General features: G+C 33.8%; 1 protein-coding gene across 2 annotated transcripts in view; it reads left to right on the forward strand.

The window, feature by feature from the left end:
* Positions 1–18079, forward strand: part of LOC106876642 (uncharacterized) — a 66956-nt gene that overhangs the window by 16672 nt on the left and 32205 nt on the right. For both annotated transcript variants that reach the window (XM_014925255.3, XM_014925256.3), the window contains exons 2-6: positions 6904–7001; positions 10322–10367; positions 12744–12844; positions 14156–14275; positions 17842–17992. In XM_014925255.3, coding sequence (XP_014780741.2) covers positions 6904–7001; positions 10322–10367; positions 12744–12844; positions 14156–14275; positions 17842–17992 — 516 coding nt within the window. The remainder of the gene's footprint in view (positions 1–6903; positions 7002–10321; positions 10368–12743; positions 12845–14155; positions 14276–17841; positions 17993–18079) is intronic.

Consider the following 18079-nt stretch of genomic DNA (forward strand, 5'->3'; position numbering starts at 1 on the left):
ACTTAAGTTGAAGCACCAAGTCAGTCCAGTATTATCTGCACAGCTTGAAGTAAGGTGAATAAAGTCAAAATAAATAACAGGATATCTTATCTTGATTATATATATATATATATATATATATATATATATATATATATATATATATATATATATATAGAGAGAGAGAGAGAGAGAGAGAGAGAGAGAGAGAGAGAGAGAGAAAGAGTGAGATCCATCCATCCAATATAGGTAGAATCAACAAAAAAAAGTATCCAGCGAGAGTTAAATATCAGTTTAAGACATAATTGAAAGAATGCTAATAGTTTCATGCATAAACAGAGCCTGAAAGAGTGTTTGGAGATACATGGCATATTTTATAAATATGCCTAGTTAAAGTATCATAAAAGCATGAAACTATTAATAGCTCTTTTGGTTGTGTATTAAGTTGATGTGTGTGTGTGTTTGTCCCACTTGACAACTTGTTTGGTTTGTTTAGAAGTTTCGTATAAGAGACCAATAGATTAAGTACCAGCCTTAAAATGAAAATAAATGCTGGAGTTAATTCATTCAGCTAAAACCCTTCCAGGTGGTGCCCCAGTATTTTCACAGTCCAATGACTGAAACAAGTAAAAGATAAGAGATATTTGAAATGTGTATAAGCTGCAGAGCTCTGGCAAACCCTTTTTTTTTCTTCTCTGTTTTCAAATTCTTTTTTAAATCAACAGAAGAAATTTTGATATTTTTTAAAGCATGACTGTGTGTTAAGAAGCTTGTTTCCCAACCACTTGGTTCCAGGTTCAGTCCCATTGTGTGATACTTTGGGCAAGTGGCTTCTACTATAGCCTCAGGCTGACCAAAGCCTTATGAGTAGATTTAGTAGATGGAAGCTGAAAGAAGCTTGTTGTGTGTGTGTGTGAATGTGTGTCTGTTTGTCTCCCACCACTGTGTGAAAACTAGTGTTGGTGTGTTTACATTCCTATTGCCTAGCAGTTCGGCAAAAGAGACTAACAGAATAAGTACAAGGCTTCACAAAAAATAACTACTGGAGTTGATTCATTTGGCCCAAAGTTCTTCAAGGCAATGCCCCAGCGTGGCTGTAGTCTAATGACTGAACAAGTAAAAGAACAAAAGAATAAGTATTACACTTGTCATTAACTCTGAAACAAATCATTTGAATCAACAAGGTATTAGTGAATTGACATGACTAAATCTCTTTGTTACAAAAAAAAAAAAAAAAGCTGGTGAAATTTTATAAAAAAAAAAAAACTTAAAAGGAAAAATATTTTGAGTAACTAAGGGATTAAAAACAAAAAAAAAATCCTAACAATACAGTTAATTTGGATGGGAACAAAATCACAGCCACATGTATAAGCTGAAAAAAATACAAAGATTGACCTGACTACACAAAGAAACAAACATTTGTTGGTAATAAAGTACAAAAATGATTTATAATGCAAGACTGGTTGAGGTTTATAAAAAAAAAGAACTCTTGAGAACATAAGTTTGGGTCATGACCCATATCTAACAATGAGTTTCATGAGTATTAAAACCATTTATTATAATACCTTACATTACTAAAGAATCTGAAGTATTTATTGTATTTAACACATTTAAAGATACAGGATTGGTCAGCTTAAGCATTTTATTTAGCAGAGCAAGTATATAGAATAAAACATGGTTTACTGTTGGGGAAAAGTAGTTGTTATAGTTAACTTTATGTATGTTTTATGCCTAAGAAACTGGTCATTTGTTTCAATGATCTATTGTTTAAGCAGTCTTCAGTTTTTTTGTTCATATATCTCTGTGTGTATGTGTGTGTGTGTTTATATATATATATATGTGTGTGTGTGTGTGTGTGTGTATGTAATTATATAGATGTATGTATATATGTGTGTATATGTCTGTGTGTGTATATATATATATATATATATTATATGCACGTACAGATGTATACACACATATGTATGTGTGTGTGTGTACATATCATCATCATCGTCTTTTAGCGTCCGCTTTCCATGCTGGCATGGGTTGGATGGTTTAACTGAGGACTGGCGACCCAGAAGGCTGTACCAGGCTCCGATCTGATCTGGCAAAGTTTCTACTGCTGGATGCTCTTCCTAACACCAACCACTCCGAGTATGTGGTGGGTGCTTTTTACATACCACCGACATGAGGGCCAGTCAGGCAGTACTGGCATCGACCATGCTTGAATGGTGCTTTTTATGTGCCACCTGCATGGGTGCCAGTCAGACAGCACTGGCATTCGCCAAAACAATGACTTCACTTGACTCAACAGGTCTTCACAAGCACATCTTATTGCCCAACAATTGAAGGGTACTCTTAAATGGGCCGGTTATGCTGCACTGGCATAGGCCACGGTTACGGTCTCACTTGGCGTGCTGGGTCTTCTCAAGCACAGCATATCTTGAAAGGTCTCGGTCACTTGTCATCGCCTCTCTGAAGCCCAATGTTTGAAGGTTGTGCTTCACCACCTCATCCCAGGTCTTCCTGGGTCTACCTCTTCCACAGGTTCCCTCATGTGCTAGGATATGACACTTTTTCACACAGCTTTCCTCATCCATACACAACACATGAACATACCAGCCTAATCGTCTTTCTTGCACACCACATCTGATACTTCTTATGTCCAACTTTTCTCTCAGGGTGCTTACACTCTGTCGTGTATGCACACTGACATTACACATCCAGCAGAGCATACTAGCTTTATTTCATTTCAAGCTTACACATGTCCTCAGCACTCATGGTTCATGTTTCACTGCTGTGTAGCATGGCTGTTCACACACATGCATCATACAGTCTACCTTTTACTCTGAGCGAGAGGCCCTTTGTCACCAGCAGAAGTAGGAGCTCTCTAAACTTTGCCCAGGCTATTCTTATTCTAACAGCTACACTCTCAGAGCATCCACACCCACTACTGACTTGGTCACCTAGGTAACGGAAGCTATCAACAACTTCTGGTTTTTCTCCCTGGAATGTGGCAGAAATTGTTCTCTGCACACTTTCAGTGTTTATTGCCCCTGAACATTTGCCACACACAAAAATTATCTTCCCAGTTAGCCTTCCTTTGATATTGCTGCACCTTCTTATGGAGTTTCTACCTAAGCCTTTTCTACAGATCAAGCAGGGCCATCTACCTGAAGGGATTTGTGATTTGTCTGCCTTCCTACTTACTAAGACTTTAGTTTTTGCTAGATTGACTCTGAGGCCCTTCAACTCTAGAACTTGCTTCCACACCTGAAACTTTTCTAGTTCTGATAGTGACTCAGTTATTAGCGTGTATATGTATGTATGTTTATATGTATGTGTATGTATCTACGTGTGTGTATGTGTCTATGTGTGTTCCTATATATATGTAATTATATGTGTGTATATTGTGGGACTCCGTCGGTTATGATGACGAGGGTTCTAGTTGATCTGATCAACGAAACAGCCTGCTCGTGAAATTAACATGCAAGTAGCTGAGCACTCCACAGACTCATGTACCCTTAACGTGGTTCTCGGGGAGATTCAGCATGACAGAGTGTGGCAAGGCTTGCCCTTTTGAAATAGAGGTACAACAGAAACAGGAAGATAGATTGAGAGAAAGATGTGGTGAAAGAGTACAGCAGGGTTCACCACCACCCCCTACCAGAGCCTCGTGGAGCTTTAGGTGTTTCTGCTCAATAAACACTCAACATCCGGTCTGGAAATCGAAACCGCGATCCTACGACCATGACCCCATTGCCCTAACCACTGGGCCATTGTGCCTCCACATGTGTGTATATATATATGTATGTATATGTGTGTGTATGTTTGTGTGTTTGTGTAGTGTCTACTTCATTTTCCTATTAAATAAATGGCATAAAAGCTGTTAAATACATTTTATATGAAGTCATTCATTCTCATTTCATATCAGGTTAATGGAACAAGGATACGTATTATTTCAAAGCTGAGTGTAACAAAATATGAGATGAGCTTTCAAATTTTCAAGTAGCCATTCATCAACTAGTTATATCTTAATACTTTAAAGTTGAATCTAGCCATTCATTTATGTGTCATGAAATGGGGAAGGAGGCTACAATTTTAGTGTGAGATGGATGCAACTTGATGGCAAGGGTAAATGAAGGGAGAGGAAAGAGAAATTTAGGTAATATAGTATTGTATATATTTGGCTCGTGATTCAAGTGGTTATGAAGAGGCTATAGTAACTTTACCTACTACACTTTGCTAAGGCAGAGGTATTGTTTTCAGTTGTGTTTGTTTCTTTCTTTGTCTATGGACAAGGTATCTCAAGAACCATTGGATGGATTTGAATGAAGTTTTCAGGGATGTTTGGCTTCATGACTGGCACAATCTGATTAGATTTTGGGATTGATCCAGTTCCGGATAAGGATTCTGGATTATTTTTTCTGTTTTTTTTTTATTACTTAATTTTTGAGAGCGGTCAGGTTCATTTTTAGTATTCTTGTTTGTGAGAGCAGTCGAGTTTATTACCTCTGCCTTTACTCTTTATTCCTCTATTTACTACTTTATTCTTCTATTTTATTCCTTATAAACTGTGAATTTTATTCCTTGCAAACTGTAAATTTTCCCTGTCTAAAATATTCATACCTTGTCTCTGATGACGGAATGCCTAGTGCGTGGATATACTAACTTACTACTTGGGTTATCCCAGAAATGGTTGTAAGACTTTAAATTCTCTTTGCCCTAATTAAATTATTATAAATGACTTGAGATACTATACTAGTTGCAGGAGTGGCTGTGTGGTAAGAAGCTGGCTTTCCAACCACATGGTTCTAGGTTCAGTGCCACTGCATGGCACTTTGGGTGTCTTCTGCTAAGCCTTTGGTTGACCAACGCCTTGTGAGTGGATTTGGTAGACAGAAACTGAAAAAAAGCCTGTTGTATATGTATATATATATACACACACACACACACACACACACACACACACACACACACACACACACACACATATTTGTATGTATTTGTGCATCTGTATTTGTCCCCCCACCACCATTGCTTGACAACTGATGTTGGCGTGTTTGTCCCCGTAACTTAGCAGTTCAGCAAAACAGACTGATACAATAAGTACTAGGCTTACAAAGAACAAGTCCTGGGGGCGATTTATTCAACTAAAAGGTGGTGCTCCAGCATGGCTGCAGTCAAATGACTGAAACAAGTAAAAGAGTAAAGTGTGTGTGTATGTATATATATATATATATATATATATATATATATATATATATATATATATATACATACACAATATATATATTGTGTATATATATATATATATATATATATATATATATATATATATATATACATACACAATATATATATTGTGTATATATATATATATATATATATATATATATATATATACATACACAATATATATATTGTGTATATATATATATATATATATATATATATATATTATATATATATATACATACACAATATATATATTGTATATATATATATATATATATATATATATATGTATATATATATAATTATGTGTATTTCTTCTATCTTAATGAATAAAAATTCTTCTGATAGAATAAATGGGTTAATAGAAACCAATGTAGCAAAGAACACAAAATAACTGTGGTTTTAGTTCCTGTTTTTAAGGCAGGAACTCCTTGAAATTTTGGGTATTTGAGTATATTTAAGAATTTAAGGATTGGAGAAAACGCATGTTATAGTTGTATGCAATTATAACATGCGTTTTCTCCAATCCTTAAATTTTTATATATATATATATATATATATATATATATATATATATATATATATATACATACAATATATATATATGATCAAAGTAGTTTGATTCAAACTCCTTGGTACTCTAAATGTCAAGTGTATTGCTAGTCTTCAGCTATTGAGTCTGAATTCAGACTCGATGGCCAAAGACTAGTGACATACTTGAAACTCAGAGTACCAAGGAGTTTGAATCAAATTATTGTGACCCATACATGTGACTCCCAATAAATGTGCTGAGTTCCCTTCTTTCTTTTGTCTACTCACTCGTTTTCTTGCATGTCTCCACTGTCCTGTTTTTGTTCCCAACTTCTATCCTCCATAAATCCAAAATTTTATTTTGGAAGTTATGGGAGCAACTGTCTTCGAAGATTCATATAGTCATTGAATGCTCGAAATGAGGAGCAGATAGACAGCTGACAACTGATGAAGGGTTGTTCTTTGTGTTACTTGTTCTGTTTCCATTTTTTTCTCTTGTTTGCGTATTCAACTCGTTTGTTTTCATACTTCATGTTGTTTACAGTTGGTGACATCTTGTACCTACATATGCATATATATATATATATATATATATATATATATATATATATATATATATAATTATATATATATAAGGTTGAGGAGGGTATTGGATTTAACCAAACCCAAGAGGATACAGGTAATACCGAGTAAGTGCTGTATACCGACTAGTTTACCCCAGTCGTTGTATGAACAGGATTGGGGATTATAAGTCATATATTAGCGTGTGTATATGTAAATATATATGTACCATTGCTCTCTTTATCTTTTTATTTTTATATATTTACATATATATATATATATATATACGTGTGTGTGTGTAATGAAACTCACACAAGCAATCAGTTATATGCTGTTACATACCAAGGGTCCCTCCAGACATATTGACATATATATAAACAGGTATACTTATTAAAAGATCTTTAACAACAAGTATTCTTTTGTTCAATCAACAGAAAAGAAAATGGTGTTGTGAAATTGTTGTTTAATTATTCATATGAATCTATATCAGTATCAAATGCTGGTATTTTAAATATATGTTATTCAAACATGTAAATATACCTATACATGTGTGTGTGTGTGTATGTGTACAAATGTATGTATGTATCTAAATGTATTATTATTTTTCCTTAGCACCAATTTGTACTGCGGAAGAACTTGTTGATGCTTACAAAAAGGGATGTAAAGTCTATGATGTGAAACCATGGAATAAAATCATTCAACAACTTTTGGTAAGTAACTGATGAAAAGGTATGATTAAAGACCTAATTATATTGAGACTATGTTTCAAGTATGGATTAACCTATCTTGTTTGCAATTTTTTTACGAGACATTTCTAGTTGATTGTTTACATTTAAGTCTTTATTATGAATTATTGTAAGAGATTTAGTCTCCCTCTCTCTCTCTCTCTCTCCTCTCTCTCTCTCTCTCTCTCTCTCTCTCTCTCTCTCTCTCTCTCTCTCTCTCTCCATCTCTCTCTCTCCTCTCTCTCTCTCTCTCTCTCTCTCTCTCTCTCTCTCTCTCTCTCTCTCTCTCCTCTCTCTCTCCTCTCTCTCTCTCTCTCATCTGCATCTTCCTGTAATTAGACATAAGAATAACTGGGAAATGTAATTCAATTAAGAGTTAATTTGATTGAGTACAGGTTAATAGTTGGAAAAACAGCTCCTAAATAATGCATTTCTATCATAAAAGGGTTGGCAGATTGTCTAGGAGTGGTGGGAAAGGCTTGAATCAGAAGTGATATTTGAAAGTAAGAAATCAGTGAAAGTTAAATTCCAGATGATCTTACTTGTGGATAGAACTGTTGTGGATGATGTTCTCTGCAAAGTCTAAGTAAGGAAACAAATTATAAGAAGCAGAAAGACAGGTGTATTGTTTTACTATCAGTGCTCCCTCTTTCTATCTTTCTGTAACTAACTATTTAATCCCATAACATTATAGCACTGCCTTAGCTCTCACCACTAACACTCTTTGTCTCTCTTTTCATCTCTCCCTTCAACTTAACCATGTACAGCATCACACATTTGGCCTTAGTGAATCTTTATATAGATTGACAGAAATAGGCCCACTGTGTGTAGTAATTGTAGAAGGCAATGGTAATGCACAACAAATATTGTGCAGGAAGTAGATTTTGGTCCAGTGAAGAATTTATTAAATAAGAAAATATCTTTTTTCTTCTCTTATAATCAAAAGTTGTACTGCCTTGTCCTAGTTATGAAAGTCGCATTCAATGCTGGGTCATGGTTGGGTCTTGATTAATATATAAATTAAAACCGCCCTTTAAAATTTCATGCTAATTTCTTCCCAACACCAGCTTGTTAACTTCAAGGTTATATCATAAATCTTTCATTATTTTCAAAATTAATTGAAACAGAGGTAGTGTGCTTCAGCAGAAGTAAGGTAACAAAAAGGTTAAGAGTCCTTCACAATATTTATTCTGTGTCAGGTTACACTCTTGTCTCTTTCACCATCAGAAATATAGTGAACCAGTGATTGGCTCATTGGAAACCTGAAATTAATGAGGTTATTGTTCACCTGTTGTGATAGAGAATTTAAAAAATAATCATATTGCATTCATTAGAAAAATGAAGTCATGTTTTCAATAAATATATTTAACTTGCAGAAACCTTTGCTTGTGAAACAATTGTCCAGTTAAAACATTTTTTAGTGTTCCTTCTTATATGTATCTAATAACTGTTGAGTCTCTATTCTTGTTTTATTGTTTTATTTTATGAACTAAAAATAAAATAAACAGAGACATTTTAGAAACAACCTTTACTCTAGTTCTTGTCAACATAATCACCACCTGCATCATCATCATCATCATCATCATCATCATCATCATCACCATCATCTATATCTTCTTTTCCACTGGTCTGCCCCAACACAGCACCTTGCTATTTGTTGTGTTCCTTCGTCATGTGCAGCATCCTGAAATTACCTTTCACCACGTCTGCTTATATCTCCTTTGATGATCCTTTTCCAGAGTTTCCTTCCACATGGATTGCTTGGCACTTCTTTACTCATCTGTCATCATTCATACATATTACATAGTCCATATTAACACAGTTGTCTCTTGTTCCCAATACATCAAATTTCTCTTATAACCAGTTTTTCTCTCAGCTCATCTGTGCCACATCATTCATATACATTATATAGTTAGTAGAGCATACTCCATTTCTCTCCAACCTCCACTCATCCTCTGTATTTAATGTCCCTGCCTTGCTGCAATGCAGCATTGCACTTCAGACATGCAAAAGCAATGTACAAAATAATCTTCACTCAAAGGTAGAAACCCATTTTTGCAAGGTCTTGCTTTCATTAAGTAGTGTACTGGGGATACAGGCTATGTATAGTATAACTATGGTGTATGTCATTAGTTTACTGTTCTTCCAGACTCTTTGTTAGCCTAGTAAGTGTTGAGGTTGTTCTGTCTACCAATCCATCTGTTAATCACAGATTTAAGGGAGTTGCTGTCTGTGATAACAGAGCTAAGGTATGTGAACTCAAGGACTACTTCACCTTTCAGTTGTTGACAATAATGGTAGTGGAGAAAGAATGTTCAACCAATGTGTTGGATGAAAGGAATTGGCCTGACACTGTGGCCTTTAAGCTGAAGTCTTGGCAGGCTCTGATGGTGGTGGGCAACTTTCCATTAGATCATTTGGTTGTTCTTTAGAATGTGTTGCCTGTGTTAATCTGCAAACATGCCCTTCACTAGATGCATCTTAATGCATCTAATCAAGGCATTCATATAATATTTTATGTAACATTAGCAACGGGATATATAACATCAAAGTATCACATGAAAATAAGTAGGCAGTTGAATAATGACATTTCTTTCGCCATTAAATCAATCCATACAGGACAATTGGATCATTTTTGTGCTAGCAAGACAAAATAATTAATATCTTTGAGAGTATATGAATTGCTTTTCTTTGTTGAGATTCATATATTTTTTGACAGAATTTTAATAAGAAAACCTTTATTCTTTTATACCTCTTAAGTGACTCCATCTTCAAAGAAGCAGCCTGAATAGGCTTTGGCTCCAAATAGTTAATGACAAATAATGAGAAAATTTTTTTTTTTTCAAGTATGAAATGACATTGTTTTTTCTCTTCATCTTTCCCTATATTTTATACTTACCCATCCCCCTCCATGTTCCAGATAACCAGTGACTCATTTGAATCTGCACATTCACACACATTCTGCCTCTCTCCCGCCCCTCCTCTCTCTCTCTCTCTATGTATATATTTCTAAAGAAATAAATGTTGCTATTTTTGTCATGAAAATCATATTTCTTTGATATTCCAGATATGTACTTTGCTACCTATAGTTGTTTATATGTGTTTATATGTTTGATGTCAAAAACCTACAGGTAGTGCCAGTTTTTTGTCATAGCAAATAATAAATTTTACAAAATAAAGCTAGGTTGCCTTATGATTGCTAAAATTTGTCTAACTCTTGAGTGGTGACTATATCTAAATTTTTTGAGTATACTAAACAAAAAAAAAGACTATTATATATTTTACTTCTTTCTTTTTTTTCACAGAATGTAAAAAATTGCTGGAATAGGCATAAATCTTTCGTTCTTCAAGGTAAATAATTTTAAAATTCTATTTAATTAATAAAGAACCTTATGTTCCAAATAATTATCACATGTATCTTTTGATGAAATGCTTGAAAAGATTAACTCTTGAATCATGTAATATTGACAGATAAAACTCCATATAGACTGGACATTGCAGCTAGCAAGTCCAGTTTATTGCAGATAACAAGTCCAAAGGTCATAGCAAATTCTATTAATTAGTTCTATTGAAGAATGTAGAAGTTTACTACCAAAGCACAACTACTTCTTCGTACTAGATTTGGATTCTTATCACATGAGCTGGTAGTGCAATGCTTTATCCACTCAGCTATTTCATCTCTATGAGATAGAAGTATGAAAATAAATACATCTTCAACTTTCTCTTTGTTCTTTTCTTTTTTTTTACTTTTATTTTATTTTTATTTTAATCCATCCATCCTTCTTCTTCACTCACTATTCCTGGGAGGTTCATGGGGGTAGAGTCCTCAGGCACCTCCTCCTCTGGGTCATATCAGAAGCAACCGTCATTAGACTTTCTGGCTGGATTTTCAAGTGTAACCAACTGAGACTATGGATATTATCCAACAATCTCATTATTGGTTTACTTCTAGGTCTCCTGCTAGTTGGCTTGGCTTAAAGAACCCATCTTGTAATTCTTTCCTGCAATTTTCTAATCACGTGTCTGAAGTACCAGAGCTGTAACCTCTCAACAAAAATTACATGAGATAGACTTTGTTATTATATTGTACCTAGGTAAATTATGTAGAGTCAAATATCAAATCGTCAATTATTTGAAAATCACAGTCTTTACCAGTTGCTGATTTGTCAATTTTGACTTTAAGGAATAAATGAATTGGTGTTCAAACTTTTACTCAACATATAAGAGATGTAAGTCAAATGAATTGGCTACAACCAGCTTGTACTCTTTGTTTTCTCTATGGTGCTTGCTAGTGTATTGCAATAATTTCACAAGTCTCGTTGCTTCATGAAATTATTAAATATATAGTTGTTTATATGTGTTTATATGTTTGATGTCAAAAACCTAGTCACACCCTCAAGTCACACCCTACTAGTTTTCAATGAAAGGGAAAATTAGATACTGTAGTTCTAGACATATAAACAGACAGGTTGATCACAGATTTGGTCTAAAGAACATGTTTATACTTGCTAATGTTCATAGTTTCACATTTTTAAAAGATAGTAAACACATTCTATTGAGAAATTTGTTTCTTACTGTTGTAATATTGCATAAGGCAGAATCGTTAGCATGCCAGGCAAAATATTTAGCAGTGTTTTGTTTGTCTTTATATTCTGAGTTCAATTTCTGTCAAGGTTGACTTTGCTTTTCATCTTTTTAGGGTTGATAAAATAAGTACCAGTTGAGTATTGGGGGTTGATGTAATCAACCTATCCCCTCCTCTCAAATTGCTGATCTTGTGCCAAAATTTGAAAGCAATATTGTAATATTCTTTTGTACTCTAGGCACAAGGCCCAAAATTTTTGGGGAGGGGGCCAGTCGATTAGATCAAACCAAGTGCGCAACTGGTACTTAATTTATCGATCCCGAAAGGATGAAAGGCAAAGTCAACCTTAGCGGAATTTGAACACAGAACGTAAAGACAGACAAAATACCGCTAAGCATTTCGCCTAGCATGCTAACGTTTCTGCCAGCTCGCTGCCTTGTGCATACCATGTGTTCTTGATGTGCTGAAACTTTTGACAACTTAATACTAATTAAGAAATAAGAATGTAAAAATATGCTTTTTTTTCTAATTAACTCTTTAATATTCAGATTACTCTGTCAAATGTAATTCTTTTTTTTATCACACACACATTGTTTTGAATTAATTATGCATTATTTCACAGCAATGAGATTTTGATGGTGTAATTGTTTATTTTTAGAATGATAATGTAGGGTTGATGTAAGAGGTCAGATATAGCTAGTTTGAAAATAAAGCAGGTAGAATATTTGGGCAAGATATGGCCAGCTGAAATGCTAAGTGTTAAAGAAATGAGAAAAAGTGAAAGTAATAATCAATGTATCTTTAAATGACACTTAAGTTGATTCTTACACAATGTAGTTCTTTCACTTACAACACATGATCACTTGCCTAATAAGTATTGCTCCAAAACAATCTAATTATGATTTGTTGCTAATAGATATGAAATAGCAATTTGCAATATAATAAATGAGAAATTATTCTCTAAGGTGTTGATGAATCCTATCAAAAGAAAGAGATTGTATTCCTAGAAAAAATACCTATTTATCTCAGTCTTTATTCTTAATTGCTAAATTGTTATTTGTAACCATGAATAGAATAGTCTTCATTCATTTTGTCTCTCATAGAATACATGTATTTTGAAATAAATATTCTTGTCTTTCAAGGTGAACAGTTGGATCATAAACATTGTGAAGCTCTAGAAGAAGTCTTTCGAAGAGTTCAGTTTGAAAGTATTGTTCTTAAAATTTGTGATTTGGACGATGGGGTAATATTTTTTTTGTTATTTTGTCACATTTGGATTAATATTTCATTGAAGTTTACTTAGTTTTGAAATACTTCTTTGATTAATTTAATATTTTTCTTTATTAATTATGTTACTACATAAAGCTATTTGGTTTTTGTCTGATATTATATGTATGTGAGGCATGACTGCGAAGCTAATACATTTGCTTTACAACCATATGACTTTGGGTTCAGTCCCACTACACAGCATCTTAATCAAGTTCTACTATAGCTCCTGGTCAACCGATGCTTTGTCAATAAATTTAAGTAAATGGAAACTGAAAAGAAGCCCATTATATATAGGTGTGTGTACATACATGTGTGTGTGTATGTCACCTTGACCTGACATCGCATGCTAATTGTAAACAAATGTCACCTTCATACAAATGCTACTTGTGAAAACATGTTCAGCCTAAGAGAAAATATTACCTTGCTTGGAACTGGTAATGGTTGACAACAGAAGCCTTTGACCGTAGAAAATTTGTCTCAATGAATTGTGTCTTATCCATGCAAGCATAGAAAAGAAGACATTAAAACAATGCTGCTTCTGATAACATATAATGGATGTGAAGTGTTATAAGTACTGTAGGTCAAGTACACTGCACGTGTGATAAATCCATAATAAAAAAAAAATAGGTCTAAGCAATTAGATTTCACATGAAAGTAACACTGGCTGGCATGGAACAAAAGTGGGCCTGTAGAATTTTTTCAAAAATGTAATCCTATCATCTTCCAAAAGGACTAAGAAACATGGCCAAAGTTTTCCTGAGGCATTTATAAAGCATCTAGCTACATTTCTTTCTATCATTCTTTATCAACTTTCTGCAAAAAGACAATCAAAGCAGAGAGGCCTTCAATCAGAGATTCCATCATACACATGAGAGAGATACAGCATTCAATTTCAGAAGATGATTTTGCTCCAACATGGCCTTGTTCATGATGACTAAAAACAAACTACAGAACTAAGAAGAGATTTAACAATTGAAAGCATGTTATGTTTAATTGTCTCTCAAGTCATGTATGAAATAACACAGTTTTGTGAAAATAGATGATGGGAATTATTAAAAATATTTGGTAATTGAAGATGAACAATGCCATAAATAGGTTCAAGAAAACACAAGAATTAACTGATTGTTTGGGACTGATATAAGTTTTACTATGAATAAGACAAAATGAAAAATGCAAAATGAATTAAACCATAAGTTATATTTACATAAAAGAAAACTGAAAAACCTTAGTCTTTTTATTATTATTATTTTGGTAAAAATCACTTTTTGTTTCCGTTTATTTGCAGACTGCTGAAGCTCTTTTTGATATGATTGAGTACTATGATTCCACAATGAAACTGAATATGTCTTTTAATAAAGATATTGGAATTAGAGGATGGCAGGCATGCTCAAATATGATCCGAAAGGTTTATTGCAATTTTTATTTACATTTTTGCAGTCATTTCAATATGTAAATTTTGAAATATTGATAGAAGTTGTAATATCAAAAAAATAAGAAAATAAATAATGTACATAACTTTGTGTGCATGTGTGTGTGTGTGTGTATATATATGTATATATATATATATATATATATATATATATATATTCTTTTATTCTTGTTTCAGTCATTTGACTGCGGTCATGCTGGAGCACCGCCTTTAGTTGAGCAAATCGACCCCTAGACTTATTCTTTGTAAGCCTAGTACTTATTCTATCGGACTCTTTTGCCGAACCACCAAGTTACAGAGACATAAACACATCGGTTGTCAAGCGATGTTGGGTGGGAACAAACACACACACACACACAAGCATATACACACACATGCATATATATATATATATATATACGATGGGCTACTTTCAATTTCCGTCTGCTAAATCCACTCACAAGTCTTTGGTTGGCCCGAGGCTATAGTAGAAGATACTTGTCCAAGGTGCCATGCAGTAGGACTGAACCCAGAACCATGTGGTTGGTAAGCAAGCTACGTACTACACAGCCACTCCTGCACCTATATAAGTTTTCTCCAACATGGCCTTTGATTCAAATTCATTGATACTCTGAGTTTCAAGCGTGAAGCTAATCTTCAGCCATTTTGAATTTATATATATCATCATCATCATCATCATCATCGTTTAACGTCCGCTTTCCATGCTAGCATGGGTTGGACGATTTGACTGAGGACTGGTGAAACCGGATGGCAACACCAGGCTCCAATCTAATTTGGCAGAGTTTCTACAGCTGGATGCCCTTCCTAACACCATATATATATATATATATATATATATATATATATATATATCTGTGTGTATGTAGATGTAAAATAAAATATTTTAAAATAAAAATCAACATTTGAAAACAAGTTTTTGATACTGTATGAGAAATTGAAAATGTCAGCTTATTGAAGTGTATTTATATGCAGTCTTTCTGTGGAATGAATTTATGGCAATATACTCCAAATTCTCAGCCAAACAGCATGGGTATTAGGACAGTTTCTGGCCTCTCTAATTGCCAACCAGCCTTACTGAACCTTGTTTTTCTCAGAAACATTGTAGCTATAATCTGTGTAAAAAAGTTGTTTAACTTAGCTTATAAGCTAATTTATAATTTACATATTTGTGTTAATTTGAGAGCTATTATAAATTCTCATTAGATGAAACTAGTGTCAAACTTCTACCAATTAGCAAGTTTGTATATCCACTTCTAAACTAGGTCATCCTTTTTGTACAACTGCTAAGTACTGTCACTTTGCTGAAGGTCAAGGTTAAACTAAGCTTGATAACAGTCTAATACTTATGCTGTTTGCCAAGAACTTACATTATAATCCCAAAATTAATTCTATACCAATGTATACATGTCAAACACATAAATATACTTTGGTATATAGAATTTTGTAGTTTTCCTACTGCACTGATGTAAAGAGAGTGGATAATATATGGTTTAATTGACAATTTTAAATGTAGACACTATAAAAACCCATGTAATTTATGCATTTTTTTTTTTTTTTTGCAAAAATAAAAATAAACTTTAGGGGTGCATAAATTACATGAGTAGATCATTTCCTGAATGATTTTAGAATTTTTTTTTTTTTTTGCAAAAAGACGTACAAAACGTAAGCATTCACACCAGAAGTTGACTCATTTAATGTCAGAATAGGTTTTTACAGAAAAAATAAGTTGAAATGAAGTTGACTTTTATTTATGCTGGACGGTATAATGCTTACTTTTTCTGTATAAATTTACTAAAACCAATAATATTTATTGGTAATTAAACCTAATTTGCAACACCTGTGCATATTTATCAGCTTTGATTTTGTTGATATTTCAAAAACAGAAACATGTTTTACATACCTGCCATATACATCAGTTTTGTTTTTTTCACTTTAAAGGTAACTGATTCTGATAGAAGCAAACACGATATTGAATAATTCTCCATCATACGTCTACGACCCCACCTCTTTTTTTAAAGTAAAGATAAATGCTTTTTAATTGTGATAATGAAACAAGAGGTTTAATCCTTACCACCAAAATTCATTTCTCTTGGGAAATATAAGGGTGATGATGTCTTCATTCCACAGATCCCATTAATCCCATCTGACTTCCCTATGAATTTAAACGGCTCCAGTTCCCAGTGAAACTAAGTTTTGCTATGTCCATAAACAAATCTCAAGCACAATCTCTCAATGCTGTTGGGCTTAACCTTACTTCTCCTTGCTTCTCTCATGGGCAATTATATGTAGGATGTTCATGAGTTGGAAGTCCCAAAACGCTTCTTCTTTGTACGCCAATTAAAGGACACACTGAAAACATTGTATATTTAGAAGTTATTCTTTTACTTGTTTCAGTCATTTGACTGTGGCCATGCTGGAGCACCGCCTTTAGTCGAAGAAATCGACCCTAGGACTTACTCTTTGTAAGCCTAGTACTTATTCTACCAGTCTCTTTTGCCGAACCACTAAGTTACGGGGATGTAAACACACCAGCATCAGTTGTCAAGCGATGTTGGGGGACAAACACAGACACACAAACATATGCACATACATATCATCATCGTCATCATCATCATCGTTTAACGTCCACTTTCCATGCTAGCATGGGTTGGACGATTTGACTGAGGACTGGTGAAACCGGATGGCAATATATACACATATACATATATACGACAGGCTTCTTTCAGTTTCCGTCTACCAAATCCTCTCACAAGGCTTTGGTCAGTCCGAGGCTATAGTAGGAGACACTTGCCCAAGGTGCCACGCAGTGGGACTGAACCCAGAACCATGTGGTTGGTAAGCAAGCTACTTACCACTCAGCCACTCCTGCACCTTAAAAGGATGGAAGGCAAAGTCAACCTCAGTGGAATTTGGACTCAGAACATAAAGACGGACAAAATGTTGCTAAGCAATTAGCCCAGCATGCTAACATTTCTGCCATCTTGCTGCCCTGTGCTAACATAATTAAACAGTGATTGATTTCTCACATCATCTGATAGAATTTTTCTGAAAATATCTTTTTTATCAGAATAAATATATTTATTTCCTTTAACATTCTTTAAACTTCCGAGCAACGCCAGGTACTTAGACTAGTGTAAAATAAAGTTTATTATAAACAACACAAACACTTTGTAATTTAATAGCTTTAATGTGATATCTGTTAAACAGAAATTATTTTTATTTAATGAAAATTTAATAAAATCTAATCATAAGTAAATGAAATTATGCTAAATACAACTGAATTAAAAACCTTTTTTTCCCTGGCCATATTGGCAGTTCTGAAAACTTTTGGGTGTGAATTTTACATGAGTAGAAGGCTTTTTTTAACAAATTTTAACCTGAAAATACCTGCATAAATTACACAGGTGTGCAAATTACATGGGTTTTTATGGTAGTCAAGAAAAAAATTTAGCATTGTAAGAAGGTTGTTTATTTATTGAAGAGCATTTTTATAATATTTTGGTATGGTCATTACATAACATTATCCTTATTATCTTCCACAGACTCCCAGTCTTCATTATCTGGATGCACGAGGTTGTCAACTAAATGATTGTATTATAACTATATTTGGTCGATCTCTTAAATTGGGTTCCAATTTAACTGTCCTACATCTTGAAAATACTTCTATAACAGAAAACTGTTTGCTTGTTCTTGGTTAGTTGAATTTTATATTTCATTTCATTTTATTGCAGCTTTACCTTTTCTATGTTTGATTACTTAGACAATATGTATTTCAATCTA

This window comes from Octopus bimaculoides, chromosome 3 (assembly GCF_046866305.1).
Source record: "Octopus bimaculoides isolate indiv1 chromosome 3, ASM4686630v1, whole genome shotgun sequence".
In the NCBI taxonomy this organism is placed as follows: Eukaryota; Metazoa; Mollusca; class Cephalopoda; order Octopoda; family Octopodidae; genus Octopus; species Octopus bimaculoides.